General features: G+C 36.3%; 2 protein-coding genes across 5 annotated transcripts; both read right to left on the reverse strand.

Annotated features, from left to right (window-relative positions):
- Positions 1–793: 793 nt before the first annotated feature.
- Positions 794–12196, reverse strand: LOC132099103 (transcription intermediary factor 1-alpha-like). 4 transcript variants are annotated; one of them, XM_059505548.1, is made up of 19 exons: positions 11641–12196; positions 10869–10987; positions 10525–10672; positions 10192–10324; positions 9987–10103; positions 9480–9594; positions 8775–8921; positions 8428–8542; positions 7758–8134; positions 7307–7438; positions 5745–5895; positions 5576–5621; positions 4383–4518; positions 3965–4185; positions 3561–3593; positions 3164–3296; positions 2968–3042; positions 1752–1898; positions 794–1329 (listed from the first exon to the last, which is right to left on the reverse strand). In XM_059505548.1, the coding sequence occupies exons 1-19, from the start codon at positions 11894–11896 to the stop codon at positions 997–999; spliced, it is 2934 nt and encodes a 977-aa protein (XP_059361531.1). In that variant the 5' UTR covers positions 11897–12196; the 3' UTR covers positions 794–996. The 4 variants fall into 4 exon arrangements, with proteins under 4 accessions (XP_059361531.1, XP_059361533.1, XP_059361532.1 ...); XM_059505550.1 differs by having other exon boundaries at positions 5781–5895; positions 11641–12195; XM_059505549.1 differs by lacking the exon at positions 3561–3593.
- A 1227-nt stretch (positions 12197–13423) lies between these two features.
- LOC132099104 (ras-related protein Rab-21-like) lies at positions 13424–25373 on the reverse strand. Its single transcript, XM_059505553.1, has 7 exons — positions 24962–25373; positions 22145–22204; positions 20927–21034; positions 20656–20719; positions 20077–20131; positions 15561–15649; positions 13424–14567 (listed from the first exon to the last, which is right to left on the reverse strand). Exons 1-7 carry the CDS (start codon positions 25091–25093, stop codon positions 14425–14427), a joined length of 651 nt encoding a protein of 216 aa, XP_059361536.1. The 5' UTR covers positions 25094–25373; the 3' UTR covers positions 13424–14424.
- Positions 25374–25638: the final 265 nt, after the last annotated feature.

Consider the following 25638-nt stretch of genomic DNA (forward strand, 5'->3'; position numbering starts at 1 on the left):
ACACAGTATTAGTATGGTGTTCCTAATGATCCTTTAAGCCGCATTCAAACTGCATGATTTTAGCCCAGTTTTTGGCTCGCCTGACAATCACGCAGTGTGAATGAGCAAAGATGAGAGAATCGCAGACAAGTCACCGATGCCCGTGAGATATTTGGCATGCTAAATATCTGGACCTGTCGCCGATTCAAAATCATGCTGTGTGAAAAGTGTTCTGACTGAAAACTAAATTGGCGATGACCGACAGCCAATGAGAGAGCAAGATACAGAGCAGCGGTACAACAAGCATGATATAAGAACACACAATACTTGTTCCTTGCATCTCCCCAACCAATCTTCTTTTCTTTTTCTTGTTTTCGCTGCAAATCAACGCGCAGGGAATTCTTACTTCAAGCTTCTTGCGGGCTACCGTTTTTAATAATAATCCTAGTTTCACTAGAGAACTCCAGTTTTGCACGCATGATATCGCTTTGTTTTCTTGTCACATCTCACGTGTGTTTTGGTTGTGAAACCTTCTGTCGCCGATTCATCGTGCAGTGTGAACACACCAGTGACTGAATGCTGGCCAAGATATTCATGCAGTGTGAAAAGAACAGTGACCCGACTACTTTGAAAATCGTGCAGTCTGAACTCGGCTTTAGGTGAGTGTATATATGCCTTGAAGCGGCCTCATGGTTTTAAATTAGTAGTTTTTTTAAGCTGATTTTTTGTAATCTGGACATGAACACGTAATGTTATCTTTGCAGAGCAATGCTACTTGTTTTTTTTTTTTCTGCTTAAGGCTTGACAAACACAGTGCATTTATATAGGTATTTATTATGCTTATATTCCACATTGCATTGTTATATTACATCTTTAGTGGTCAAAACTGCCTATTTTTCACATGCTTAAAACAATTAAAATGTACAGTATAATTATTGCAATTGAACCAGAGATTTCACGCTCTAGAAAAGTGCATGTCACCCTCCAGTCTTTAGAGAATGAACAAGGAAGATTCTTTCAGGAAGTTTGGTCTTTAGTTGCTTTACTGTCCGTTTCAGCATCTACAAGACTGAATCCTGCAGGACAGCTGAGGCTCTCTGGCTTCTTCTCAATGTCTTTAGTGTGTGGTTCCCCCTGAGGGAGATCTTCACCAGAGGGTTTCTCAATCTCCTCTGAAGGGCAAGTGTTTTGCGGAGGCGTCTTAGATAAGGGACTTGTATCATCAGGACGCAAAGAAGCAACAGCCTCCTCCTTCACGCCAGGAAATGTCCGGTCTGGATACAAGAGTTTCAGCTGTTCCTCAAAGTAACTCTCTAGATTAGCACCCACACTGGCCATCTCCGTGTCTTCCTACAAACAACATGAATACACACAATTAGATGTCACATGTAGTATGTCTCATTCAAGCAGTACCACCACCGGTCTTTTGTGTTCAAAAGAAGAAAGAAATTCATATAGGTTTGGAACAACTTTAGGGTAGGTAAATTTTTGTGTGAACTAACCCTTTAAACTAAGTTAAAATATTTTTCACAGCCTTTGAACAGGTTTCGGTTAACTCGACACATTATCTAGCAGTCAATTAACCTATAAAACTTACTGAACTGAAAGAATCTGCCCAAAAATAAATAAACAAATAAAAAAAATAGCTTAAAAATAATGACACTTCTCTGATGATGTCCAAAGCTTGTCTTATAACCACAAGCGCCAGTATGCTTCCGTATCTCAAATAAATAACTGTTTTAAATATTGTAAACTAATGCAAGTCAGCATACCTTGTGGAAAGTTGCACAGTTTCTGAAAATCAACCTGACGTCCTCCACAAAGTCCTCAGTACTCTTGTATTTGCTGACCTCCAGTTTGCTTCTGATCACCGACAGGTCCATTGGCGTCTTTATTATCTCACTGTACTCTGGCATCGACTGCAAATTCGAAGTGTGAACCAGGGACAGATCAGAAACAGTCCTAATCATTAATAAAAAATAAAAAAAAACTACACCTTTGATACAAACTCTAGTGAATATATGTGAAGAAAAACCTAATTTATTATATTCATCTTACTGACTACTGAACCTTTCAGAAACAACAAATCATAAAAATATATATTTTTTGTACTGTGCCAGTACTTGTCATTTATGACAATTAAACAAAACGCCACCGTTTTTCCATATTTCACTATGTACTTCCCTCAACTTAGACGAGTTGATACGTACCTCTCCCGTCTCAGTGCGTGCACTCAATCATTATAGCGTGCAGCACCATGTTACCATTTAGCTTAGCACCATTCATTCCTTGCCTATTTAAAGACGGTTACATGAGTAGTTACACGAGTTAGTATGGTGGCACAAAACAAAACGTGGCAATTTAAATAGGGAAAACATGCAAGTGTTTTGTGGCTTCTAAATTCATCCCTGTTTGGATAAGGAATGAATGGTGCTAAGCTAAATGCTAACATAGTGATGCCGCGTGCTACAGCAATTAAGTGCACGCACTGAGACGGGAGAGGTAAGTATCAACTCCTCTAATTTGAGGGAAGAACATAGTGAAATATGGAAAAACGCTGATGTTTTCCTTTAAGCTAATTTTCCTTTCCAAATTCTAATTTCTGTAATGCAAAAAAAAAATCTCAATACCCTTCTAAAAACAACGATTTGCTTATTTATATCAGCATAAAACAGAACGCTGTAGAAATATTAATAAATGTACAAATATTTTAACATTTAATGATGTGAATTTTTCTTTATTTTTTCGTTACTTAGTTACTTAAAATTTTCTTATTATACTTATTTATCATGAAAATAATGTTACAATGCAAAAAATTACCATTTATTTTATAAAAACTAGGCTTAGATTTTTTTTTTACTTGATGCAAAATTCAGTTTTTCTTGGGGGTGAAATATGACCCTGACGTGTCTGAACATTTTTGTTTCCCAAATGAAAATCAAATCTAGTTCATGTGTCTACAATGCCATGTGAGATGCAGGATCTTACCGATGGTGTTACAGGCTCCTGAAAATCCGTGCTGAGCTCATTGCAATAAAGACGAAGCAGTAGCCGCTCGCATTTCTGCATGAACACAACACAAAATTGCAGCCGTTTTAAAAGATTTTAAATTTCAAATTTTAAAACTTAGTAATTCTAAAGTGACACCTAATAAAAAGCCGAACTAATTAAATGCAGTTCATACTCTTTTGTCCACAGGAGTGAAAGCCTCAGAATCTGGATCCTGCTTCACATTGTTCGATTCTTCGCTACCACTGATGTTATACTGCATTTCAGGTGAGGTAAGGTCACGGCAGAACGTACAGTACCACTTACCACTACAGATACACACAAACACAACACATACATGACTGCAATAGAATTAATCTAACAATTCCCAATGAAGATGCTTGCCTTGGGATAATAATTTTTTTTTTTGCTGCTTAACATCTTTGTGGTAACCATCTTTAATTAATAGAAAAAAATTAAATAACAATTTATTTAAAATAGAAATCTTCTGTAACATTATAAATGTCTTTACTGTCACTTATGATCAATTTAATGCATTTTTGCTGAATAAAAGTAGTAAAAATCTTACTTACCCCAAACATTTGAATGGTAGTGCATCATGGTTTCTACGAAAATATTAAGCAGCAAAAACTTTAGTAATATTAATAAGAAGAAAACTTCTTGAGCACCAAATCAGCATTAGATTCATTCTAAAGGATCATGTGACACATGAAAAATTCAACTTTGCCATGACAGGAATGAATAACGTTTTAAAATAACTATACTATTTGAATATTTTACCATATTAATTTTTTTTTTATAAATGCAACCTTGGTAAGCATAAGAGACTACTAGCCAAAAATCTGGAATAATTTTCATTTCTTTGTATGTTTTTGTACAAAGTGTATATGCACACCAAATTATTATTATCATATATATATTTTTTAAATACCTACAGTTTAATTGAATTCATATTTTGAGTTTGATCATCTTGTACCTTGGAGATGCGGTTAGAGTGGGGATATGGCAGCTGAGATGGAAGACTTTCGGACATCTGTCACAGCAGAGTAGTTCTCCTCCGTTCTGGCACACCGCGCACCAGTCCTCATTGGGGTCGTCATCTGCTTCTGGGGTCTTCTCTGACTGCTGCTCACCTTGTGGCATTTGAGACTGAACCCCTGTGCTGTCAGGAAGACTGGCTTTAACACTGCTCTTTACCTATAGTTAATCAAAAAAAAAATTATGTATATGTAAAAAGTGCATATGTATTGCTAAAGATGTATCAAATGTCCTGCGGTCGCGGTTTTAAAAACAGTTTTGGTCTATTTGGTTGTCAACTAAATGTCATAACCAAATAATTATGATGTTCAAATCTATTCCTTCCATGATCTGCCGTGGAATGAGTAAAATCTTACAAAATGAACTTCATCGTCATCCTCTGGTTCATCTTTGATGACAATGACCGGGCCTGGAGACGTCCTGCGTCTCCTTTTGGTGGAAGGGTTTGATGGGCCACTCTGTGGGGCTTCTACGCGCTTCCAGGAGCCAGAACTTGAAAAACACACACACACAAAAAACAACCAGATGTGCATTTTGTGAAAGAAACAGCAAGGCAGTGATAGAATGGAGGCTTTTCATGTAGTGATAACTCTGAACATTCAACACCAAGAACGATAACTATAAAGATAAGAATAAAAAAAAAACGATAAAGATATAGTTCTAAAAATTGTTCTCATTATTAAAGAATAACAGAATCCACACTACAACTATAACCATAAAGGCACGGAGAAACGATTTTGTTGGAATCATTTTCAGAACTATTTTTTCCAGCTAACGAGCGAAACAAACATAGACAGCCAATCAGAATCAATCTTGCTACAACGAGCTCAAAAATTTAAAGCAGCAGACGCACGAACGCTTAGAGTAAACAGACGATATCGTTCATTGGCGTGGACGTTAATATCACTATCTTTATAGATATCGTTCTTGGTGTGAATGAGGCTTAAATCTCCTGTTATCAATCTTTCTATAGTATTTTCCTTATATGGGGAGTCATGGATAAAAAAAATATCAATATTAAATATCAAACGCCCCTACTAGACATGTACAGCAGCAGTAGAGATGCCTGGACATAAACAGTACTAATGACTGTTGGATACGAAGCACATATTTGACCTTTTTGCCAACTGATTTTTTATTTGATAGGTCAAGTCCAGCTTTACAAGCTCTAAAAGTAATCTATACATCACTCTCATTATAATGAATAAAGTTACATATGCTTGTAGTGTTAACTGCTTCATTAATTAAATGGGAGTGATTAAATGTCGAAGAATCTTCTACGAAGGAAACAACCATGTACACTATGATACACTTTCATCACCTCTCATTTACATCCTCAACTTGGTCTACGAATGGTTATAATAATTCAAAACGCAGATAAATGCAAGACTGAAGATCAATCCCAAATCAGTACGCAAGTACAACAAAAATCTATACAAAGCAAAGTTTATATATGTTAAGCATTTCTAGATTAATTAACTATAGAAGAGAAGGAGAACATAACGACTCAAAAGGACTCAAAACTTTGAGTTAACAGAAGAATATTTACCTGGCCTTTGGTTCTGTTGAGGTCACGGACATTTGTATCCCTTGTACTAAAAGTCCAATAAAATCAAGACAATATTCAGTACTGTAACACAAAGCATTTGATAAACACAGAACATGAACTAGACAGCAAGCCTTTATGTGTCTGATAAACAACAAGACAAGGTGGTTACCAATAGCAGCCATTAGTTTGTGCTGATGAAGCGTACCAGTTGGCTCTGTAGGTGTGGAGAGGTGACTGGGTTGATAACTGGGCCTTTGAGCAGACAGCAGCGTGCTGGGTTCACATCTCCTGTTCAGGTACGATGTTGCCTGCATGTTTTGCTTGAAATGTGCAAATGGAATTTTGTGTATGCATTATTAAATATGAAACTGTGGAGTAACAGCTTCTGAAAATTCAGCTTGACAATAACAGAAATTGATTCTGTTATAAAATATATTTACATTATTGCTGTCAAACGATTAATCGCAATTAAATCGCATCCAAAATAAAAGTTTTTGTTTAAAAAATGTGTGTACACGCTGTATATTTATTATGTATATAAATATAAATACACAAACATACATGTATATATTTAAAAAAATATATTTACTTGTGTATGAATTTATATTCAAACATAATTTATAAATAAATAATTTATATATGAACAAAAAAAATCTTAAATATAAACGTGCAAGTATGTAAATTTATATATACATAATAAATACAGTAAACACACTACACATACATATATTATGTAAACAAAAACTTATTTTGGTTGCAATTAATCGTTTAACAGCACTCATTTACACAGAAACATTATTTTAAATTGCTAAATAATTTCATAATATTACTGTTTTTATCAAATTTTTTATCATAGAAATGCAGCCAAAAAAAGTTTTTTTATTGCCTGATGCCATTTATACTGTTTATGTAATTGACAAAAAATGAAACATCTTCATATGTTTTTCTTTCTGGCCCGTAGGTAAAAATCTGTAATATGTATTTTTAATTGAAAGCAAAAGAAAAAAAAGGGGCTTTTATTTGTCACAATCGAGAAATTTTATCCGATTCATTTATTCCACAAATAGTTGCAATAATGCTTTAATTGTCTGTTTTTCTCTTATTTACAATATAAACTTAATACACAATTATCTTGTAATAAAGCAAACGAATGTAACTTCCCTTAAAATGTGATAAATAAATGTGATGGACAAAATTAAATAAAAATTAAATATAATATTAAGCCAACCTGAGTATTATAAGATTACTTTCATTATTTCATTAGATTTTTATTAATACAATTATTTAATTACATATGATTAAGCAGCAGCAAATTATTTAAAATATATATCTGAATATATTGAAATCTATTTACATTAAACAAACATTATATTTGCAGTAAACATTACATAAATTTACATTTACTGTTTATTTTTGAGTAATGACTTTGCCGAACTATAAGCTGTAACCATACTGTGTGACTGAATCCTTCCAAATCTTCCATGTCGACTATCGATTCACATGAGACCATAAAAACTTTTAGTATCTGCTTTCATAGCCTAACATCATATAAACTACCCATAATCCAGTACCAACTGACATACACAAAACAGCCCACATATACTTAAGGCTACATTTACTCAAAAATCATTCAAAACAGTTGAGGGGTTTTGTAACGGACACCATTTTTGTTAACCTGTCAAGGAGGCACAGTTTTCACCCCATGCAGATAACACGCCGTCTCACACTCACCTGATTGAACGTCTGTGGAGAGGGAAGTGAAGCTCCGCTGGAGAAAGCAGCACTGTGCGGATAGCGACTTCTTGGCAGCACCTCCATTGGTTTAGAAGGGTAGATGGGATTGTTGATGAGACCCCTCAGAGGCTTTAAGAAAGAAAAACAGCAAGTTTAGAATTACACAAGTGTTCCGCCATTCATAAATGAGCATTATATTAACATGCACACTAATTCAAATTGGAATAATTCACCAAGCCTCACCAAGGATGCATTTATTTAATCCGAAATACAGTAATATTGTGAAACGTTAATATGCTTTAAAATAACAGTTTTGTATTTTAAAATATTTTAAAGTGTCATTTATTCCTGTGATAGCAAAGCCAGATTTTCAGAAGCTATTACTCCAGTCTTCAGTGTCACAGGATCCTTCAGAAATGATTCATATTAATATTAAATCACACTTCACCTGTGGAGGTGGGTTAGTGGGCTGAAGCATAGGTGGGGGGCTCCGTGCACTATATCGGCGTCCGTGTTGTGGCATGCTGGGTAACGTCTGAGATGGTGATCCACCCTGTAAGGGTCTATGTGGAGGTGGCCCTGGTAAGCGCATGCCGTGGTACCATGGCCACTGGTTGGGCGGCTGCTGGCGGTTGGTGTGCTGGGACAGTTTCTCCACCTGCATCTGCAACTGGGCCAGTGTGCTCTGCCGCTGCTGCTGGGACGGTGAACTCGGGAACCCTGTCTGAAGACCGTCGAGTCTGGGGCCTGGGTTCATCTGCTGGAAAGGAAATGGCTGTGGACCGCTGGGATGACGCACTGGAGTCTTCTCTACGACTAAAGAACCTAGGAAAAGATTCAGGAATGCTTTCACTTGAGAAGTTTTACAACTTCACTTTTACTGAAGCAAGCCATTGAAAGTACACTCCTTAGACAACGAGTGCAGATGGACATATTCGGCATGTGCACACTACTTAGTGGACGTTTTTTTTCGAGTGCTCAAAGCACTTGTACAGCAAATGTTGGTCTTTTAAAGCATGTAATGTAAGCATGTAAGTTTGGCTTTTTTATGTTCTGGAATTTTTTTCCCTAGTTTGAGAACATCACTGGTTGAAAGCCAGTTTTTGTAAGGATCTTACCGAGATCCACATTTGAGGCCCAAAAAGCAGATCGACTGTGGAACCGAACCAAGCTCTGGGGAACATATGAGATGTTGCACTTTGCTCGCATGAGGTACTGGATTTGACAAGTTATCTGAGATGAGAGAAGAAAGTTGAGAGACCATCAGCCAAACAGCAGGCTCACCAGGCCTGTCACTATTATAATTACATACAAAATCATTTGATCTGAGTGGGTTTATTTGTATCAACCAAGATCAATGTACACATATTGGAAAATGTAGATAAAAAGAAAAAATAATCAAAGAAGAAATGCATTATTTTTACATGTTTCATACTAATGTTTACCTATGTAGAAAGACACTTACCAATCGCTTACAGTACAGGAGCGCCGTCCCGCTGTGACTGGCTGTGGCCCATTTTGTGAAGTTGATCACATGATCGAGATGTGTGGAGAGTGACGTCACATCCTGCTGTTGCTTTTTCAGGAGGGATTCATGGTCCTTTGTGATTGCCTAAAAAGCATGCTTATGTAACATCACACAGTTCACACGGATCAAATCTGACTGCGGTGCTTTTCCACTGGTTTAGCTCCGGCACAAAGACTTACATTAAACATCAAATGGTGACCGCAAAAAAACATATGTACCCAAAAATGTATATTGTACTTCAAGTCAAGCCTATTTAATGTGGTCTAGTTGGTATTTTCTTCTACTTTGTGTGGGTTTTTTTTTGGTTGCTTATAGGATGCTTATATTTTGCTTTGTCAATTATGCAGTATTATTTGGTTTTATGACTAAATCAATAAATTAAATGTATGCATTTAGAAGACACTTTTATCCAAAGTGACTTACAGTGCATTCAGGCTAAAATTTTTTACCTAACATGCGTTCCCTGGGAATCGAACCCACAACCTTGCGCTGCTAACACAATGCTCTACCACTTGAGCCAAGGGAACACTATGACTAGTATTTAGGTTTTTTTTTTTTTCTTCTTGCTGTAGGTAACCCATAACACACTCAAGACCACCAGTTGGGAAGCACTGCTCTTAATTATGAAATATTGGACAGTACCTCGAGTTGATTGACTAATAACTTCCCCTTCCTGTTGATCTCCATTATAAGATTGCAGATAGATTTTTTTATCTCATTAGCCACAGTCTTGCGATTTTCATCCACCTGCTGAAGACTGACAAGAAAAGAAGAAAATATAGAATAAAAAAATAAGGTTTTTTTAAATACTAGATTTGTTTACAGTAAGCAGGGATCCCACATTTTGACAATTTTCCCACTTCATTTGTCTGTGTTAATATTTCATAGAACATTTGATTTAATTAGCTCACGAACCCCCTGCAATTCCCTCATGAACCAGAGACAGTGCACTTTAGAAATGTCCACGATCGTTTAATATTTGATCCATTTCCATGTCATTTCTAGGTATTCCACTGAAGAAAACAACTATTTTAAACTTCCTGTATATCTGGGTATGTCATGACCCAGATATTATGCCAGTTATGCCAGTTGGGAACCCTGGCTTTTAATGTTTAGAAGTTGCTTTATGTATATAGGCGTATAACATACCCATTGTTTATGGTATTTGATATGTCCTCTATAGCGTTCTTCTTTTCTTGAAGTTGGCAGGTCATATTTTCCAGATGCTCCTTGTGGTTTTTATATGCATCTTCTAGAAACTGGTAACTGTATTGGGAAATTCTGTTAGCTGCTATGCTATGCTAAGCTTCATAAGAATGACTTGTTTCGTTAAAGCCATGGATGCGGGTCATACTTATGGTCCTTGTGTTTGAGTAGCTGACAGTCTCTGCAGGTGAGGAGATCGCAGGTTTCACAGAACAGCTTCAACGGCTCCTGTCTGTGGATGTCGCAGAAGACTGGCTTCTGTGTGGAAGCACCCATGGCCTCTGTAAACAGGAAGACAAGCTCTTGCTCATCTGTGTAACTTCAGAAATGCACTCCTGCAAGTGTCTGTAAAATTTGTTGCGGTAAAAGACCTAAATCAGTAGAGTAACCAAGAACTCAAGGCACACATGTCACTCATTATATAAAAACCTTCACCTAGGTCTCACAAGCTGATATCATTTACAAACGTTTAGGGTCGAACCTGAGGACATTTCCGCTATTTGCTGGACTGTGTGATCTCTGGTGAACTTCACACGCTGGTGAGCATCGACGCAGGTGACGCACAGAAACTCTGTACACTCCACGCAGAAACCGCTGGCCTCCGTGTTATCGTCACAACTCATGCAGAGCTGAGCACAAAAGATGCAACGTCAGCTAATGCATTTCATCAGAGACACATTGACACATCTATATATATATATATAGTATTAAAATTTTCCTGAACGATTATGTTTATGTAAATATGCAAATGAGACATCATACAGTAACTTTAAGGAGCATGGTCTCAGTGGTGTAGTATCACCACTGACAGAAGTAGACTCACACCTGACAGCTCTTTTCCATCGTGCTGCTCGGCACTTCCGCAGAGTCCTTGACAAAGAAATTATCCAAGACTTCAACGTCCATGCACTCCTGCTGACAGACTGGACAGCGGACCGTGCTCACTGATGCAACAAAGAAGAGAAGAACGAGAAAACATTTTCAATAACATTTCAAGGAGCACATGATGCCCTGATGATGTATCAGCGAAAGGAAAATACTTCATCAGCTGTTCTATTCAAATTTAACAATTTTACATTGAATAACCGGTGAAAACCAAAGCAGAATCCCAGTACAAGAGATTCATCTGAAAGGTGAATTTATATTGTGACTTTGACACATGTTGATTCGTATATTTATACACATGAATGAAATCATTATTAATTGCCCATATTTTAATTGAAGAAATGTCATAACAGCAACACTGTGAATTCAAATCGAATAATTTCACTGAATCAGCCTTTAGTTTTTACATTGTAGAGATTATCAGAATTATTATTAGCATCTAATTCATGGAATCGCTGAATAATATCCACATGAATCATTCTAAGAATGATATTTCAAAATAATAATACGGTGTCATTAATGCATTTGGCAGATGGCTTTATTATTCAATGCATTTACGGTTTAAATAAATAAATAAATAAATAAATAAATAGCATTGTTCTTTGTTGTAGCTTGTCTTTTCAAGCAGATTTGGGACTCTGTCATTATTAGAGGAATCTGTCATTTGAATAGTAGGTCTCGTGAAAGGGGAAAAGTCAAAGTGAAGACTTACCCTGCTGGCCGTGGCTGGCTGTGATGGCAGGTGTGTTGTGAGCAGGTAAGCATCTCTTACAGAAGGAGTGCAGGCAGGGCAGCAGTTTGGGCTCTCTGCTGCTGAAGCTGAGCTTACACACGGGACACACGTCCATCATCATAGCCATCACCTTCATCATCCTCACACCCTGCCCTTCATCAGCGCGCTTACTCTCCGCCTCATTCTCCACGACGATCACCACATCACCACACTGCATCTTCTCGCTTCCAGCCATCGTTTTATTGCAGGAAGAGCGTCAGAAGAAACATCTTCTGTTCACAGCAGTAACCGCTGCTGTAAGTGACTGCAGTCCGCGCGCTGCTCTAAATAAACACCGGAACAAATCTACACAGCTCTCGTGACAGATGCCACAGACACGAACGCAATGCAACACACAGAGAATCCCGACGGTTTAGTAGCTGACCGATCACGAATACAGATTATAAACGGGACGCAACGCTCGGTTATTGACGGACGCACCTAACGACGAGGCCACAGACGCCTCCATTGTGACGTGTCGACACGGCAGCCGAGGGAGGACAAAATGTCTCACGAGAAAGAAGAAGAAAAAAAAAAAAACGCGCTAAGGTATAATGCGAAAAACAACAACAACAACAACAAGAAACGGCTTTATATTAATAAACACGGATTTGCAATCAAATATAAAGGGTGGTGTTAATTCAATAAATACAAGCAACGAAAAAGTTTGTGAGTTCTACAGTGTATGTAATTTATTTTTGTGTATATATATATATATATATATATAGACACACACACACACGTTGGTATTTCGAGACAATATATCGTTTAACCACTTTTAACCAAATAAAGGCTCATTATTACCACTACTAATATTAATAATTTCATTAATACCACTAATAATAGTGACACCACTAAAAAGATTTGGAGTCGTGTACCTTAAATGAGCTTTTACCAGATGGAGATGCTTTAGGAGATATACCTTTCAAAACAGAATTATAATATTTAAATGAGGACAATTGTCTTTTAAAAGACCTCACTATAATGTCTTGTTGGCCTGTGCAAGCATTTCCAACTTATCTTTGCTTATTTGGCTATTTAATAAAGTTCCCTTACTCCATATGGTGACAACTTTACAGTTTTTGGAAATGGAAAAAGAACAAGTCATCTTAAAATTGACAATGAAAAACCATGTGTCATACTTAATGGCTGCTCATTGAAATAACTGTTTTTAGTTTTTGTACATTTGGGTTTTACATTACATCTGTTTACGGCATTATTTTAATGTCACGTTTAGTGCTTTGATTCTTCATGTGGCTGTAATTGAATAAAAACTCACACACACACTATATATATATATAGGCCTATATGCTAATTCTGTGCAGGTCCAGGATATTAAATTATAAATGTATGGGAGATGCATATTAATTAAACCCCTGTGACAGGATTATTGTTTGTCCTCTTAGTTAAGCCCTCTAACAAGCTGAAGTGAGAGAAAACAACACTGGTGACATGAATAACCATGGTTTTATGACTGAGAAGACTTGTAGACAGACGTTTATTGACATGCATGTGATTAAGATTACATAGTGACAGCTTTTATTAGTTTCTGAACAAAGAGAAGGACGTTTAGGTGTTTTACTCAGTTATCTGGTCATCTTTATCCAGTCGAAGAACCATGGTCACATGTTAACAATGTTTAATGCAACAGTCCCACTGTGAAACCTCTTTGAAATTAGGTAAACAACTTCTTACAAATAATATACGCTAGGAGACAACAGGCGGGTCAAACTAGACACTTTTATTTAAAGGCACAGAAGGCTCACAGCTGCACCTCAGTGTTTACAGGTGATGTGGTTGTGGAAACTATTAGTACTTTCAAAAACCGTCCAAATGTTCAGGTCTTGGTGGGGATGGGGGGTGCACAATTAACATCATAAAAGTAGCAGTTATAAAACACAAATACCCCCCTCAAAAAAATCATTATTTATTATACATTCATACAGCATTAATATAGAACATTGTACACTTTTCTGACTCACTGTTGCAACTGATAGTTTGAAAAAGTACACAGTATTGGATATTTTTGGCCAATAGTGAATTTAACAAGCAAACAATATATTTTTGTTTTACCTTTTCAAATTTTGGATAGTAGTAAATCGGCAAATTAAGGAGAAAAGACAAAATCTACAAGGAGTTCTAGATTTTAATGTTGCATTTTTAAGAAAGATACAGAAAATATGATGAGATGCCAGAAGAATGAGACTAGTATAAGAGTGACACAAGCCCATCGATTACATGAAAAACAAAGGTCTTTGGACATGTAGATGTTTGATGAAATTGTAAATAAGTTATTAAATAATAAACGATTTATTTTTATTTTTCTCTTAGACGTAAAATAAAACGAGGTTTTTAGAGACTCTACATGTACTTGCCAAAAGAAGAAAAAGTGCTACCATACCAGATTGTTAGGGAACTGTATCAGTGCATGTGTGTTTTATATGACTGGGAATTATCATGTTTTACTTATTTGTAATAATATGTTTAAGTGAATATCTTCAGCACAGGTCGATCTGGCATCATTTTGGCCCTAAAGTCTGCCGCCAAATGGATGGAGTTGCAAATCAACTCTTTCAGTAAGGACCAAACTGTTAAAGGCATGACTGGACAGAGCTGTAGAGCAGTCGTGGATGGCTGTAGATGTGGGAAGTGGCCGTTCTTACACAGAGGAGGGCGAGAGAGGCTGTTATTAGTCCCAGGTTTGGTAAAAGGGGGTAAGTGTGTTTAGCCGGATGTACAGCAGCCTCCGGCGGGCATGGCAGTCTGCAGCTCATCGTCGACAATCTGTACTCCTCTCCGGGCTGTGCTTGTGTGACTTGCGCCGTTCCCCCTTGACCTCTCCTCTGCCTGAGCCGTCTCCATCATGCCTACAGATGCCAGTGAAAATGACTCAAATTAAAGACAGATAAGTAATAGACTATTCTAATATTGATTTTTTAAATGTAATAAACTTTTTGATGTAACGCTAAATGACGCATGATTGTGTGTATGACAGAGTTAATAAAACCTCCCTGGTTCTGTCAAACATAAGACTCTTGTCCATTTAGGGAACCCATGTCTTTCAATTAAAAGAGCCAATCACCTTTTTGGGAAAGACAATTTTTAAGAATAAATAAAAAAAAATCCTCATAAATGAGATTTTTTTATATATATAAAATAAAAAAATCTTTTTCTTTTTTTTTTTTACCCCCTTTCTTTTCTTTTTATTTTTATTTTTAATTTTTTTAGCTAAATTTATGATACCATTGTTGTGAAATTGTATTGGTCATCTGACAAATGAAATCCTGACAAGTGTTTCTGGAGAAAAGTCTACAAAAATCAAGACAGGATCATAAAACGAGTGATTTTGAAAAATAATAGTAATAATAATAATACAAATATATATATATATATATATATATATATTAATCGATAAATATATTTTTTAAAATAAGAAATATTATTATTATAGAAATATTTATGCATTTCATTTTAAACATTATTTAAAAAATAATATTTTACAGTACAAATGTAAAATTACAATATTAATATTTATGGAATATTTTCTTCATTTTCAAACATTAAACAAATGAGCTTGAATTCGGACAGACAAATGCGGATTTATAAGCAATTCTCATAAACAATTCATTTCCCAAATGAATGCTATAAGCAACGCAAAAGTCAGATGCTGAAATGGGGTTTTTGCAGAGCAGCATTTACTGTGACCTGAGCTGCTCTGAGTCACTGAAAGCACACAATAATGAGCTGCTTGTGTGTGAAAGAACACAGTGCCATGTTACACTCTGGAGCACAGTTTCTATGAATCGTGAAGCATTCAACAGACAGACGGACATGGAACACCGCTCCTAAAAACAACTTACGTTTACACAGGTCCAGGAACATCTCTTCAATGCCTTTGTTTAATTTGGCTGATGTGTGATAGTGTTTTGCACCCACTGACTCTGCATATCTGAAAAAAAAAATACATAAAAATTATTAATAATTTAATACAAATTTTCCAAAAAGCCCTTTAAGGTTCTGTGAGCATTGCTTTTTAATATCATGAATATAATCTCCCTGATAGGTTAAAGATTGGTGTTTTTCTTCAATTGAATGTATGTTGATTTAGAGATACTTAGATCTTTGTGGAAAACACAACAAGAATGCTGTTTTAAATACATACACACATATATATATATATATATATATTCAAATGATTTTCAAATGCAAAACAGACCGTTCTATTCCTTTCACATCTAGTGGGTATAAAAAGTATGCCCACATGTTAAAATGAAAGTTTTTTCATTTTAAAAACAAATAGAAACGTTTAGGGGAAAAACAGTGAATGACTTAAAATAAATGGTTGCAAAAATGTGCACACCCTTCAACTAAATACTTGGTTGAAACACCTTTTGGTCATTCTTTTGAATGATAGTCCATCAACACAGCATATCTTGATTTGTCATTCTTCCCACTTTTCCTTGCAGAAGAGCTTGAGATTGATCACATTGCAGGTGGATCTCCTGTGAACTGGCTGTTCAAGTCATTCAAGTTTTTTTTTTTTTTTCTCAAATAGATTTAGGTCTGGGTTCTTAACTCAGCAATTCGGATAACTTTCTTATTTTTCTTCTGATACCATTCGTGTTTGAGGTTACTATCAAGTTGAAAAATGAAATTCAGGTATGGCCCAAAAGTTACATTTGGTTTCGTCAGACCATAAAACATTTTCCCACATGGTTTTGGCTAATTTAGGTGGGATTATTTTGCAATCAATGACTTAACCCAGATTGACCATATAACCCAGATACTCTATATGAGATAGGTATGTAACGATTACCGGTTTGACGATTAATCGTGATAAAATTCCCCCCAGTTAGTATTACCATTTCATCTTTTAATTATCATTAAAACTGTATTAGATTACCGTGATTTGAAGAACTCGTGATAAATACTGTCCAGCAGTTTTCAGTAACAGTCTCTCATGCACACAGCACACTGAGTAGTTTCGTTTTGAATGAAAACAGGACGGGAAAACTGGGAGGTTTTAAAAGAGTGCCAAGGGAATTAATCAAATGAACATATGAATTAATTAATTATATGAATGTGCCTTTGAAGGTTCTCACGGTCTTCAGAAATGACTCTATTACTTTTTTTAATCTTTGCTCAATGTAATACCTTAAACAGTGGTTCTCAATCCCAGTCCTCACGCTCCCCTGCTCTGCACATATTGTATGTTTCTTTTATCGCTTCAGATGTTTGTTCTATTCGAACACAAGTGCCGTGCAATGTGGACATCACAGGATATTATTACGCCATGATTCCAGTTTGAAGCAAACAGATATGTTCCATTCAAAGTGCATTGAAGTGTGCGAGACGTGAATTTAAATTGTATTTATTTACAGAGGTATAAGATGTCACACTTGTTTGTATGTGAAGACGTTGCGCAGTGCAAGTCCGTGAATTAATGTTCTGAAGTGAGTTTAGTCTGTCGTGAATTGACCCATACGGCCATTTGACCGACATCCAATCACAGTTAGTTTCGTTCAGCATCGTCACGTTCAGAGCCATGGAAATGTCGCCACAATTACAGATCAGATCATAAAACTCTCGGGCATATTTTAAAGATTCTATGCCCTGAACTTTAAATATTTCACAAACTTTTGAAAATCCGGCATTTAATTGATCCTGATAAGCGATCATCGTCACAGTTGTAAACACTACAGCTTTCTTCTTCCGTGAGGGGGTTTGGCGCTACGTTATCATTGTTTCCAGGTGGAACGGTAAAGAACGCGGCACACACGTCTCATGGAAATCCTGTAGAATTCAACCAATCCGATAACAGTGTTTCCACTTTTATGTCCCACATGCATCAGACGTTTAGCCAACGGTCCAAAATGTGCAGAGCTGGTGGGTGTCAGGACTGGGATTGAGAGCTGCTGACCTAAAGGAAGTGTTCTTAATCGCAATGCTGTTTTGTCAATTGAGGTTACGGGAAACAGCTAGAATTCATCTTTTCCATAAGCATCACCTGCTTACAGCGAGTGGACTTATAGAGACTTATATGTCCATGCAGTCTGTGTGCAGCTTCCGTCTGGCCAAAAATGGACTGAATTTGCATGCCCTGCGATAAATTTTGTCCGGCTGATGAAAACAAGGTTATGTGGATTCTACACATTTAAACAATTCAGATAAGTTATATAGAATTATTTATGGAGCAGATAAAATACATATAATCATTTATTAACCAATTATCATTTTAACATATCTTTATTTAAAGGCTGAAATGTGAGGTTTGCCTTATTAAACTTTTTCAAAGCTTTAATTGAACATTGACATTAGATATCTCAACATGTTTTTAAACTGTTGTCAGTCAAGTTGTCTTTTAAAATCCGGACATCATTGGTAATGTTATTGTTTTTGTGATTATGCAAACAAAAAGTAATTTTATTTGTTGATTTTTAAATACAAAACACGGTGAAGTCATTTAAGTGTTTTTTTAACATCTCTAGCACATTTGAACAATACCGTGACAATACCCATAATCGTGATAATTTTGGTCACTATAATCGGGATAAGAAATGTTCATACCGTTACATCCCTAATATGAAAATTAGATTGTTGCAATCAAGTATTTTTGATTAAAGATAAGTGCACATGAATTTAAAAATAGTGGGCATAGATCGTTTTTAAACCATTACTTTTCAGTGAGAGTTTGAATGTGATTGGCTTAAGGCGGGCGTACACGGTGCGAATTCAGATGGTCGGAAGATCGTATGTCCACGCACACGTTCTGTGCAGCGCTGCTTCAAGTCGAACGCGCCTAATATAACTGCTCTCCCTCTCCCATAACTGCATATACAATATTGATACAAGCCGTGACTGTTTCCTACACGTACATGTTATTTTTCAGCAATAGGAAACCGGGACGTTTGGTCACACTGTGTGTGTGTTCTTGTAGGTTTATAAATATCTGAAATAGGTATTACAATGTAAACATGGTTTGTGAGGACAATTCCTGTGCCCCTCGTAAACCAAATGGCTTTAAAAAATACTATATGGTGTTTATTAGAAATTTTAAAGATGCATTTTCCGTAATGGATAGAGGTAGTGTATGGGGATATACAGTATAGAATACCGTTACGTCTATGGAGAGTCCCTGTAAACTACATAATGCGTGTGTGAGAGAGAGAGAGAGAGCGCGCGAGAGAGAGAGAGAACTAAAAAGCATGGTACACGTTGGTAGAAACATCATACAGCGCTGCTGTTCCTGTCAGACTTCAGCGAGTTTATCCTCCTGGTCAATAGTCCACATTCGCCGTGGCGCTGCCGTCTTCGTCTTTCTTCTTCTGTGGTTTTCCTAGTTCGTGATTGGTCAACTTCAGATAAATCAACAAATCGGCTTGTTCAACCGCGCACACGTCACGAATTCAAACCGATAGCTCACAAACTTTTTAGACATGTGTAAAAATGATCGGGAGGTTGGGAAGTGCTCGTAAGCCACTGTGCTCGGCTCGTAATTCATCGCAAATGATACGAGCCGCGACCATACAAGCATACGCGATTTCCACACGATTGAAAAAAATCGCATGCGAACTCGTACGACAGCAAAAATCGCACCGTGTACGCCCGCCTTTAAGTACATTTAGGTTTTAAATCTATCTTTTTTTACATTGATTTTTGTTTGTTTCAATATTACTTTAAAGGCTAAAAAGATCTGAATTTCTGCATTTTTACATCTCAAAAAGAAAAACAGGGGTGTACAGACTTTTTATACCCACTTGTGTGGACTGATCTTGTGACTGTTTAATCATGTGACCATCCTTTAAGTGCATGTGTTCGTCATACACCCACAGCCAAAAGGTATAATAAACCATGTTTAGTTTGAAAGACATTATAGATTACGTATATACAAAACTGTATATTTACATTTATAATATATACAAAAAAACAAATACATCGTAGTCACATAGACATTTTACTGTATATAATATCTATGTCTCAGGTCACTTGACCAATACAGCCTTTTATGAACCAAATCTGATAACTGATTAGCCAGTACTGCTCAAAGCTGATAAATGGAGCCAAATGTATTTATTTAATGCCATATCATCAGCAAAGATACTTATTGTGAAAACAGAATAACAAATGTCATACATTTAACAAGAAGCTAGATAAGACATTTAGGATTAAAATAACTACACACAGAGACAAAAATAGAAAAACATTCAGGTGATAGTTTTTTTTAAGAAAACATTTAACCAAATACAGCTCTAGCAAAATTGTAATAAAGTGTTCATTTATGTGTACAAAACCACATTAAACAGAAAGACAAGGTTTCCTTCATATGGTCTGTTATCCATAATGCATACTTAAAGCAAACGTGATTGAAGTACATACCCCTCTGCTTCCTCCACTGAAACATGTCGCTCTTTTTCCAGGTCAATTTTATTGCCTATAAAAAAAATATTATAGTAAATGTTCACAGCAGAAAACCATACATATAATACCAAAATGGCTAAATAGTTCAAGTTAGCTTTATTAACAGTTTACAAAAACAGAATAATTAATGCAAACCTAATCAAATATAAGACAAATCTAAGCTCTGCTGTATAGAAGCTCTAAGAAAACAATAGTGGCATTATTCATCTTAAGCCAAGGTTTCTGTTTCCAGTCCTTAAAGGATTTCAAGTAAATTCTTTCTGAGCTTGTGATATTCCCATGACTTTAAATCAATTTTTTGTGAGTTTCCCAGGCTATTACTATTTAAAAATAAATACTCTCATATTTTCTATAACCTGGGGAACCATGTAACATGTTTATATCTTTTCGGCAGATTTGCCACCAAAACCAGTGGAGAAAGAATGAAAAAGACATTTGTAGAGTTGAACTTCAAACTGTTATACCAAATGAACAAATAACAAATAAGTGTTAGACACAAAGCATAAAGCATGTTAACAAATGATGAACGTTGCTCACCTACTATACATAAACAGATCTCATTCCCCAACATTTTTCTTAATTCTTTCACCCAATTCTTCACCTAACAAGAAAACAAAAGGTTAGACTGTTAGTTTACAGCAAGAACAAATCATATTTACCACATTTATCTACTAGCTACAATACAGGGGATAATATTGTGTCTTGGAGCACAATAGAGAACTTGCCAACTGATGTAATGCTTTTGTTGTTGGTTCTCATATATTTATTATTTGATTTTGATGTTTTAAAGTAGACGTAAAACATTCACCTTCTGAAACGAGTCCTCATCTGTGACGTCGTAAACCAATATTGCGCCGTTGGAATCTCTGTAGTAGATGGGTCCAAGGGCATGAAAACGCTCCTGACCAGCAGTGTCCTGTGAGAAACGTGAACACTTTAAATACCAAAACTGCCACTCTAACAGATCAGAAAACTTTGATTGAGAAAATACTCTTCATCCCATCAACCGAAAACTAGCAGCACTTATTTACATCATCATTAAAAGACAACTCTTGAAACAGATTTAAACATTTATTAAAAATAATTGATTGTAGGTAGGATCAAACTAGTCTAACGAGTTAGTGAGCTATCATTTTTTTTAGAGGTGCTCCGATCACGATCGGCCGATCGTTAATGCGCATCTCGTCAGTAAGGCCGGTTCTCTAATCAGTGGTAAATTCCATCAGGTGCGTGATTTCACATAGAGCAGCTGTTACTACACAGAGCCGTTGTTAACTGAGAAGATGCGCCAATAAACGCTGAAAATGAAGTGGATTTGTGCATCTTCTCAGTTAACAACGGCTCTGTGTAGTAACAGCTGCTCTATGTGAAATCACGCACCAGAGGGAATTTACCACTGATTAGAGAACCGGCTTTACTGACGAGATGCGCATTAATCATCGGCCGATATATATATCGTGCACCCCTAATCTTTTATCCAAAAATGTGTATATTACATAGCTCAGTGAGAAAAATTGAATTTGCTTCGCTTCTGAAACATCTATCCTATCCACCTTTTTCTTGTCGTAATAATGGGCGCGACCATTTGTAAATTCTATGGGTCTGGCTTCCGGTCTCATCTGCGTCCACTCTGTCCAGCTTCTTTTAGCTGAACAAACATTTCGCTTTGCTGCTTGATCTATAAAGTTGGCATGTCTTTTACCATTTACTGCACATTGTTATTCTCCTCGTTAATTACCTGTAGCGGCTAATGAACCAGAAGTCTCACCCATAGACTTACTTCCACTTTGAAGAAAAAGGTGGATACAGAAGACATGCCCTCCAGTCAGCGGGCTCCATTTAACAATCCACTTGAAATAATATCTTGGAAAAACATTCGGTCTTACTTTCTCATTAAATAAGAGAAACAGAATATGAACGACACCAGATTTCATCATCCATCCAAAACACAGGATTTGCTTAATCTTTTATTCAAGATAAACCTCTACACAAGTGCTACAATCATAGTGTGCAACGTGTTACTCACCCATATAGCCAGATTTACTCGCTTTCCTGTGATGTTGAGCTTCTTCGTGAGGAATGATGCCTGCAAACATAGGCATAAATTGGTGTTAATTCTATTTCGGAAACGTCATTTGATGTGCCACTTACTGCTATAGTAATCTAAAGTCATTTAAAGACTTAAATGCAGCAGCTCAGACACTGTAATGTTTAATAACATTTATAAGAATTAGGTTTGGGTATCGATTGGGTTTTTTACGATACCGGTGCCATTTTGATATTTTTAAAACGGTCCCGGTGCCTAAACAGTGCCTGAAACGATACTTATAAAAAAATAACAAAAATAAAAGAGCCACAAAAAACTATGGATAACATTAAAGAACATTACAAGATATTTAAAATAAATCCATCGCTTTCACACGCTCCTTGAATGCTCTCATTTCCCAAGCTTCCCTTACTCGAAGGCTTATAAATGTATTTCATGATCTGGGTCATTGTTTAATACAAAACCACACATAATGTTTTTACTTTGACAATCAATCTTATATTTAGTCATCACTTCTGTGAATTACTGTATGCTCATTCTTTATAAAGTAGCAACAATGTCATTTGTAAAGGACAGTACTGTGCAAAAGTCTTAGGCACATTAGTATTTTCACCCCAAAAAAGGGTTTTAAGCCAGTTATTTATATCTTTTGCTGTAGTGTGTCAGTAGGAAATATCAGTTTACATTTCCAAACATTCATTTTGCCATTAATTATAATAATAATCTAGTGATATATTTTAATGCACAAGCAGATTTCTGTGTGGAGCACTGGCTTTTGTCAGACTACTTGTGCATTAAAAAATCTCACTAGACTAAAATTAATGGCTAAATGAATGTTTAAGGCGATCGCAAAATTGTGTACAATTTATGGAGCTAAATGCTATAGCCCCGCTAAAAAAGCCTAGCGATGCCCATGCTTCTTGTGTACATTTCGGAGAAATTTACACAGTAACATGGATAAACTATTACAAGTCCATCTTCATTCTACATGTAACCACACTTATGACTTTCATTGTATTTAATGTTGGGTTTATACTATAGACATCTTAAAAAATAATAATAATCCATAATAATGTAATAGCTCTCTTAATAGCTGTCATACTGCTTAATTAAAGTTCTGCCAGAATTCATGCACCCTCGTGTTGTTCTAAACCTGTATAATTTTCTTTCTTCTGCACAACACAAACAAAGATATTCTGACGAATGTTCGTAACCAAACAGTTTTAGTACCCATTGAAAAAAGAATATTCCAGTTTTGGAACAATATGAGGGTGAGTAAACAAATTAAAAACTGGGGGTAAACTAAACCTGTAAATAAAGTAATATATTATGAGACAAAATTTCAAATGGCATTTTGCTCCATATCTTGATTTTTAGGGATATTCTCTAGTCTACATCACGCAGTAAGTTGTTGATCTGTCTCATATTAGTCATCAATCGACTGTATGAAATGACAGATGATACCAGCCCTAATATATATATATATATATAAATATGCACATCCTTTGCATCAATAGCAGAAAACACCCACGTTACCTGTTATTAAAGCGATTGTTTTCTCCATATGTAATGTTTCTTGAGCATAAATTCAGAAATTAGAATGATTTCTGAAGGATCATGTGACACTAAAGTCACTAAAGACTAAAGTAGTGGCTGCTGAAAATGCAGCTTTGCTTTCACAGGAACGAATTCGATTTGAATAAATATCAATATAGAAAAGTTATTATATTTGTTAATGTTTTATATATTACATAATTACCGTACTCACTGTATTTATCCTCAAATAAAGTTTTGCTGAGTGATCTCAAACTGTTGCACGGTGGTGTACTGCTCGAGAAAACATTTATCACATGTTCGGTGATCAAGATCTCATCATGGCAAAGATAATTCAAGGGACATCTGAACAATGTGACAATGGACTATTTTGATTATTATTTATTGTATATATGTATATATGGTACATTATATGTTGCTTTTGTTGTTGTTAATGATACTAAAGTTAACAAGTAGTCAGATAACTTTGGGTGTATTTGGTAATTATGTCAAATCCAAAACTTAATGACATTTCCTGATCCTCATTCTGTCACTTCTCATCCGCCATAAGCGAATATTAGTGACAATATGCATGTGTGAATATATTATATATGCAATATTATGTGTATGCATAAATCACAAATAAATTAAATGTTTTGGTTCTCATGAGAAAGAGAAAAACTAATTAGAAAGCACAGAAAGAACAGAATATATGCAAGTTGTGTGGTAAATAACTTGGATGTTAAGTTAGCTCCCAAATCAAGACTTGGGGTTAACCGTATGTGAATACTATACAGTCAAAAGATTTGTAGTACAAAAAGTACAACAATTCCATATTGTAACATGAAAAACGGCAAGCATAACACTCATGCAAAAATCTGTCAAATTGTGTGTATTAAAAATCAAAGGATTGCATTTAGCATGATGCAGGCCACTGGTTGATATTTCATGTTAAAAAAACCTTATGTATTTTTATATAGTTTATTACATACATTACTATACACAGTAATAACAGTGTACAGTAGTTATTATATATTATTGTATAATTGTACTAACGTAGCGCTATATGGATCTATCGCTACAGGCCCATAATCTAGTGCTTCAATGAAAACGAAACCGAATTGCAAACTTAAGAGCCAAACAACTTAACAAGCTAAAAATATTTTAATAAACCGACAAAACCACCAATGAACGGGTGCAGACGGAGTCACACACATATATTGGACAGTTTGACTCGGATTGGCTCAGCTGACTCTCTCTCACCTGAAGAGTGGTGATGTGTTTGTCGTTGAATTTGTTCTCGCAGTATCGCAGCACCAGCGAGGTTTTGCCGACGCAGCCCTCCCCCAGCAGCACCACCTTGAACGAGTACGTCTTCCCTCCAGCTGCCGCCATGCCCAAACTCTACGCCCGACACGAAAACAAAGCCTGGTTCGAGCCCCTAGCCGATCAAAGCAGCCATAGAGATCCACGGATGACCACGACACACACAGAGAGCCACCGATCCGCGCCTCGCGTGAAGTCTTCGCTCTGATTCCTCTGTTAAACCTGATTCACCTCTGATGAAGCTCTGCCATCGATCTGGATCTAATGGCGTTGAAGCACTGTGACGCTACGGGCTGGGGGTCAGGTGATCGACACGGCCAGATTTCCTATCACTCTCTCTCTCTCTCTCACACACGGTGGGGCAATTCCTGCAGGGGCGCGCGGTGGCCCAAGCACATCGTTCTTCCATTGAGCTGCAATCATAAGGACATTTTTTTTACCTCATACATTTGCGTGCTAAAATGTATACCTATATTAAATATTTTGTTTAAAAAGCTTTCACTAATCTAAATATATACGTAAATCCGCTTCGCCATTCTCTGTAAAAATGTTTTACCAAAAGCCAACAGGTGATCAAAGCCGACTGTGATTGGTTTTCTTTTACTGTCTATGGT

Source organism: Carassius carassius, chromosome 22 (genome assembly GCF_963082965.1).
Source record: "Carassius carassius chromosome 22, fCarCar2.1, whole genome shotgun sequence".
Taxonomy (NCBI): Eukaryota; Metazoa; Chordata; class Actinopteri; order Cypriniformes; family Cyprinidae; genus Carassius; species Carassius carassius.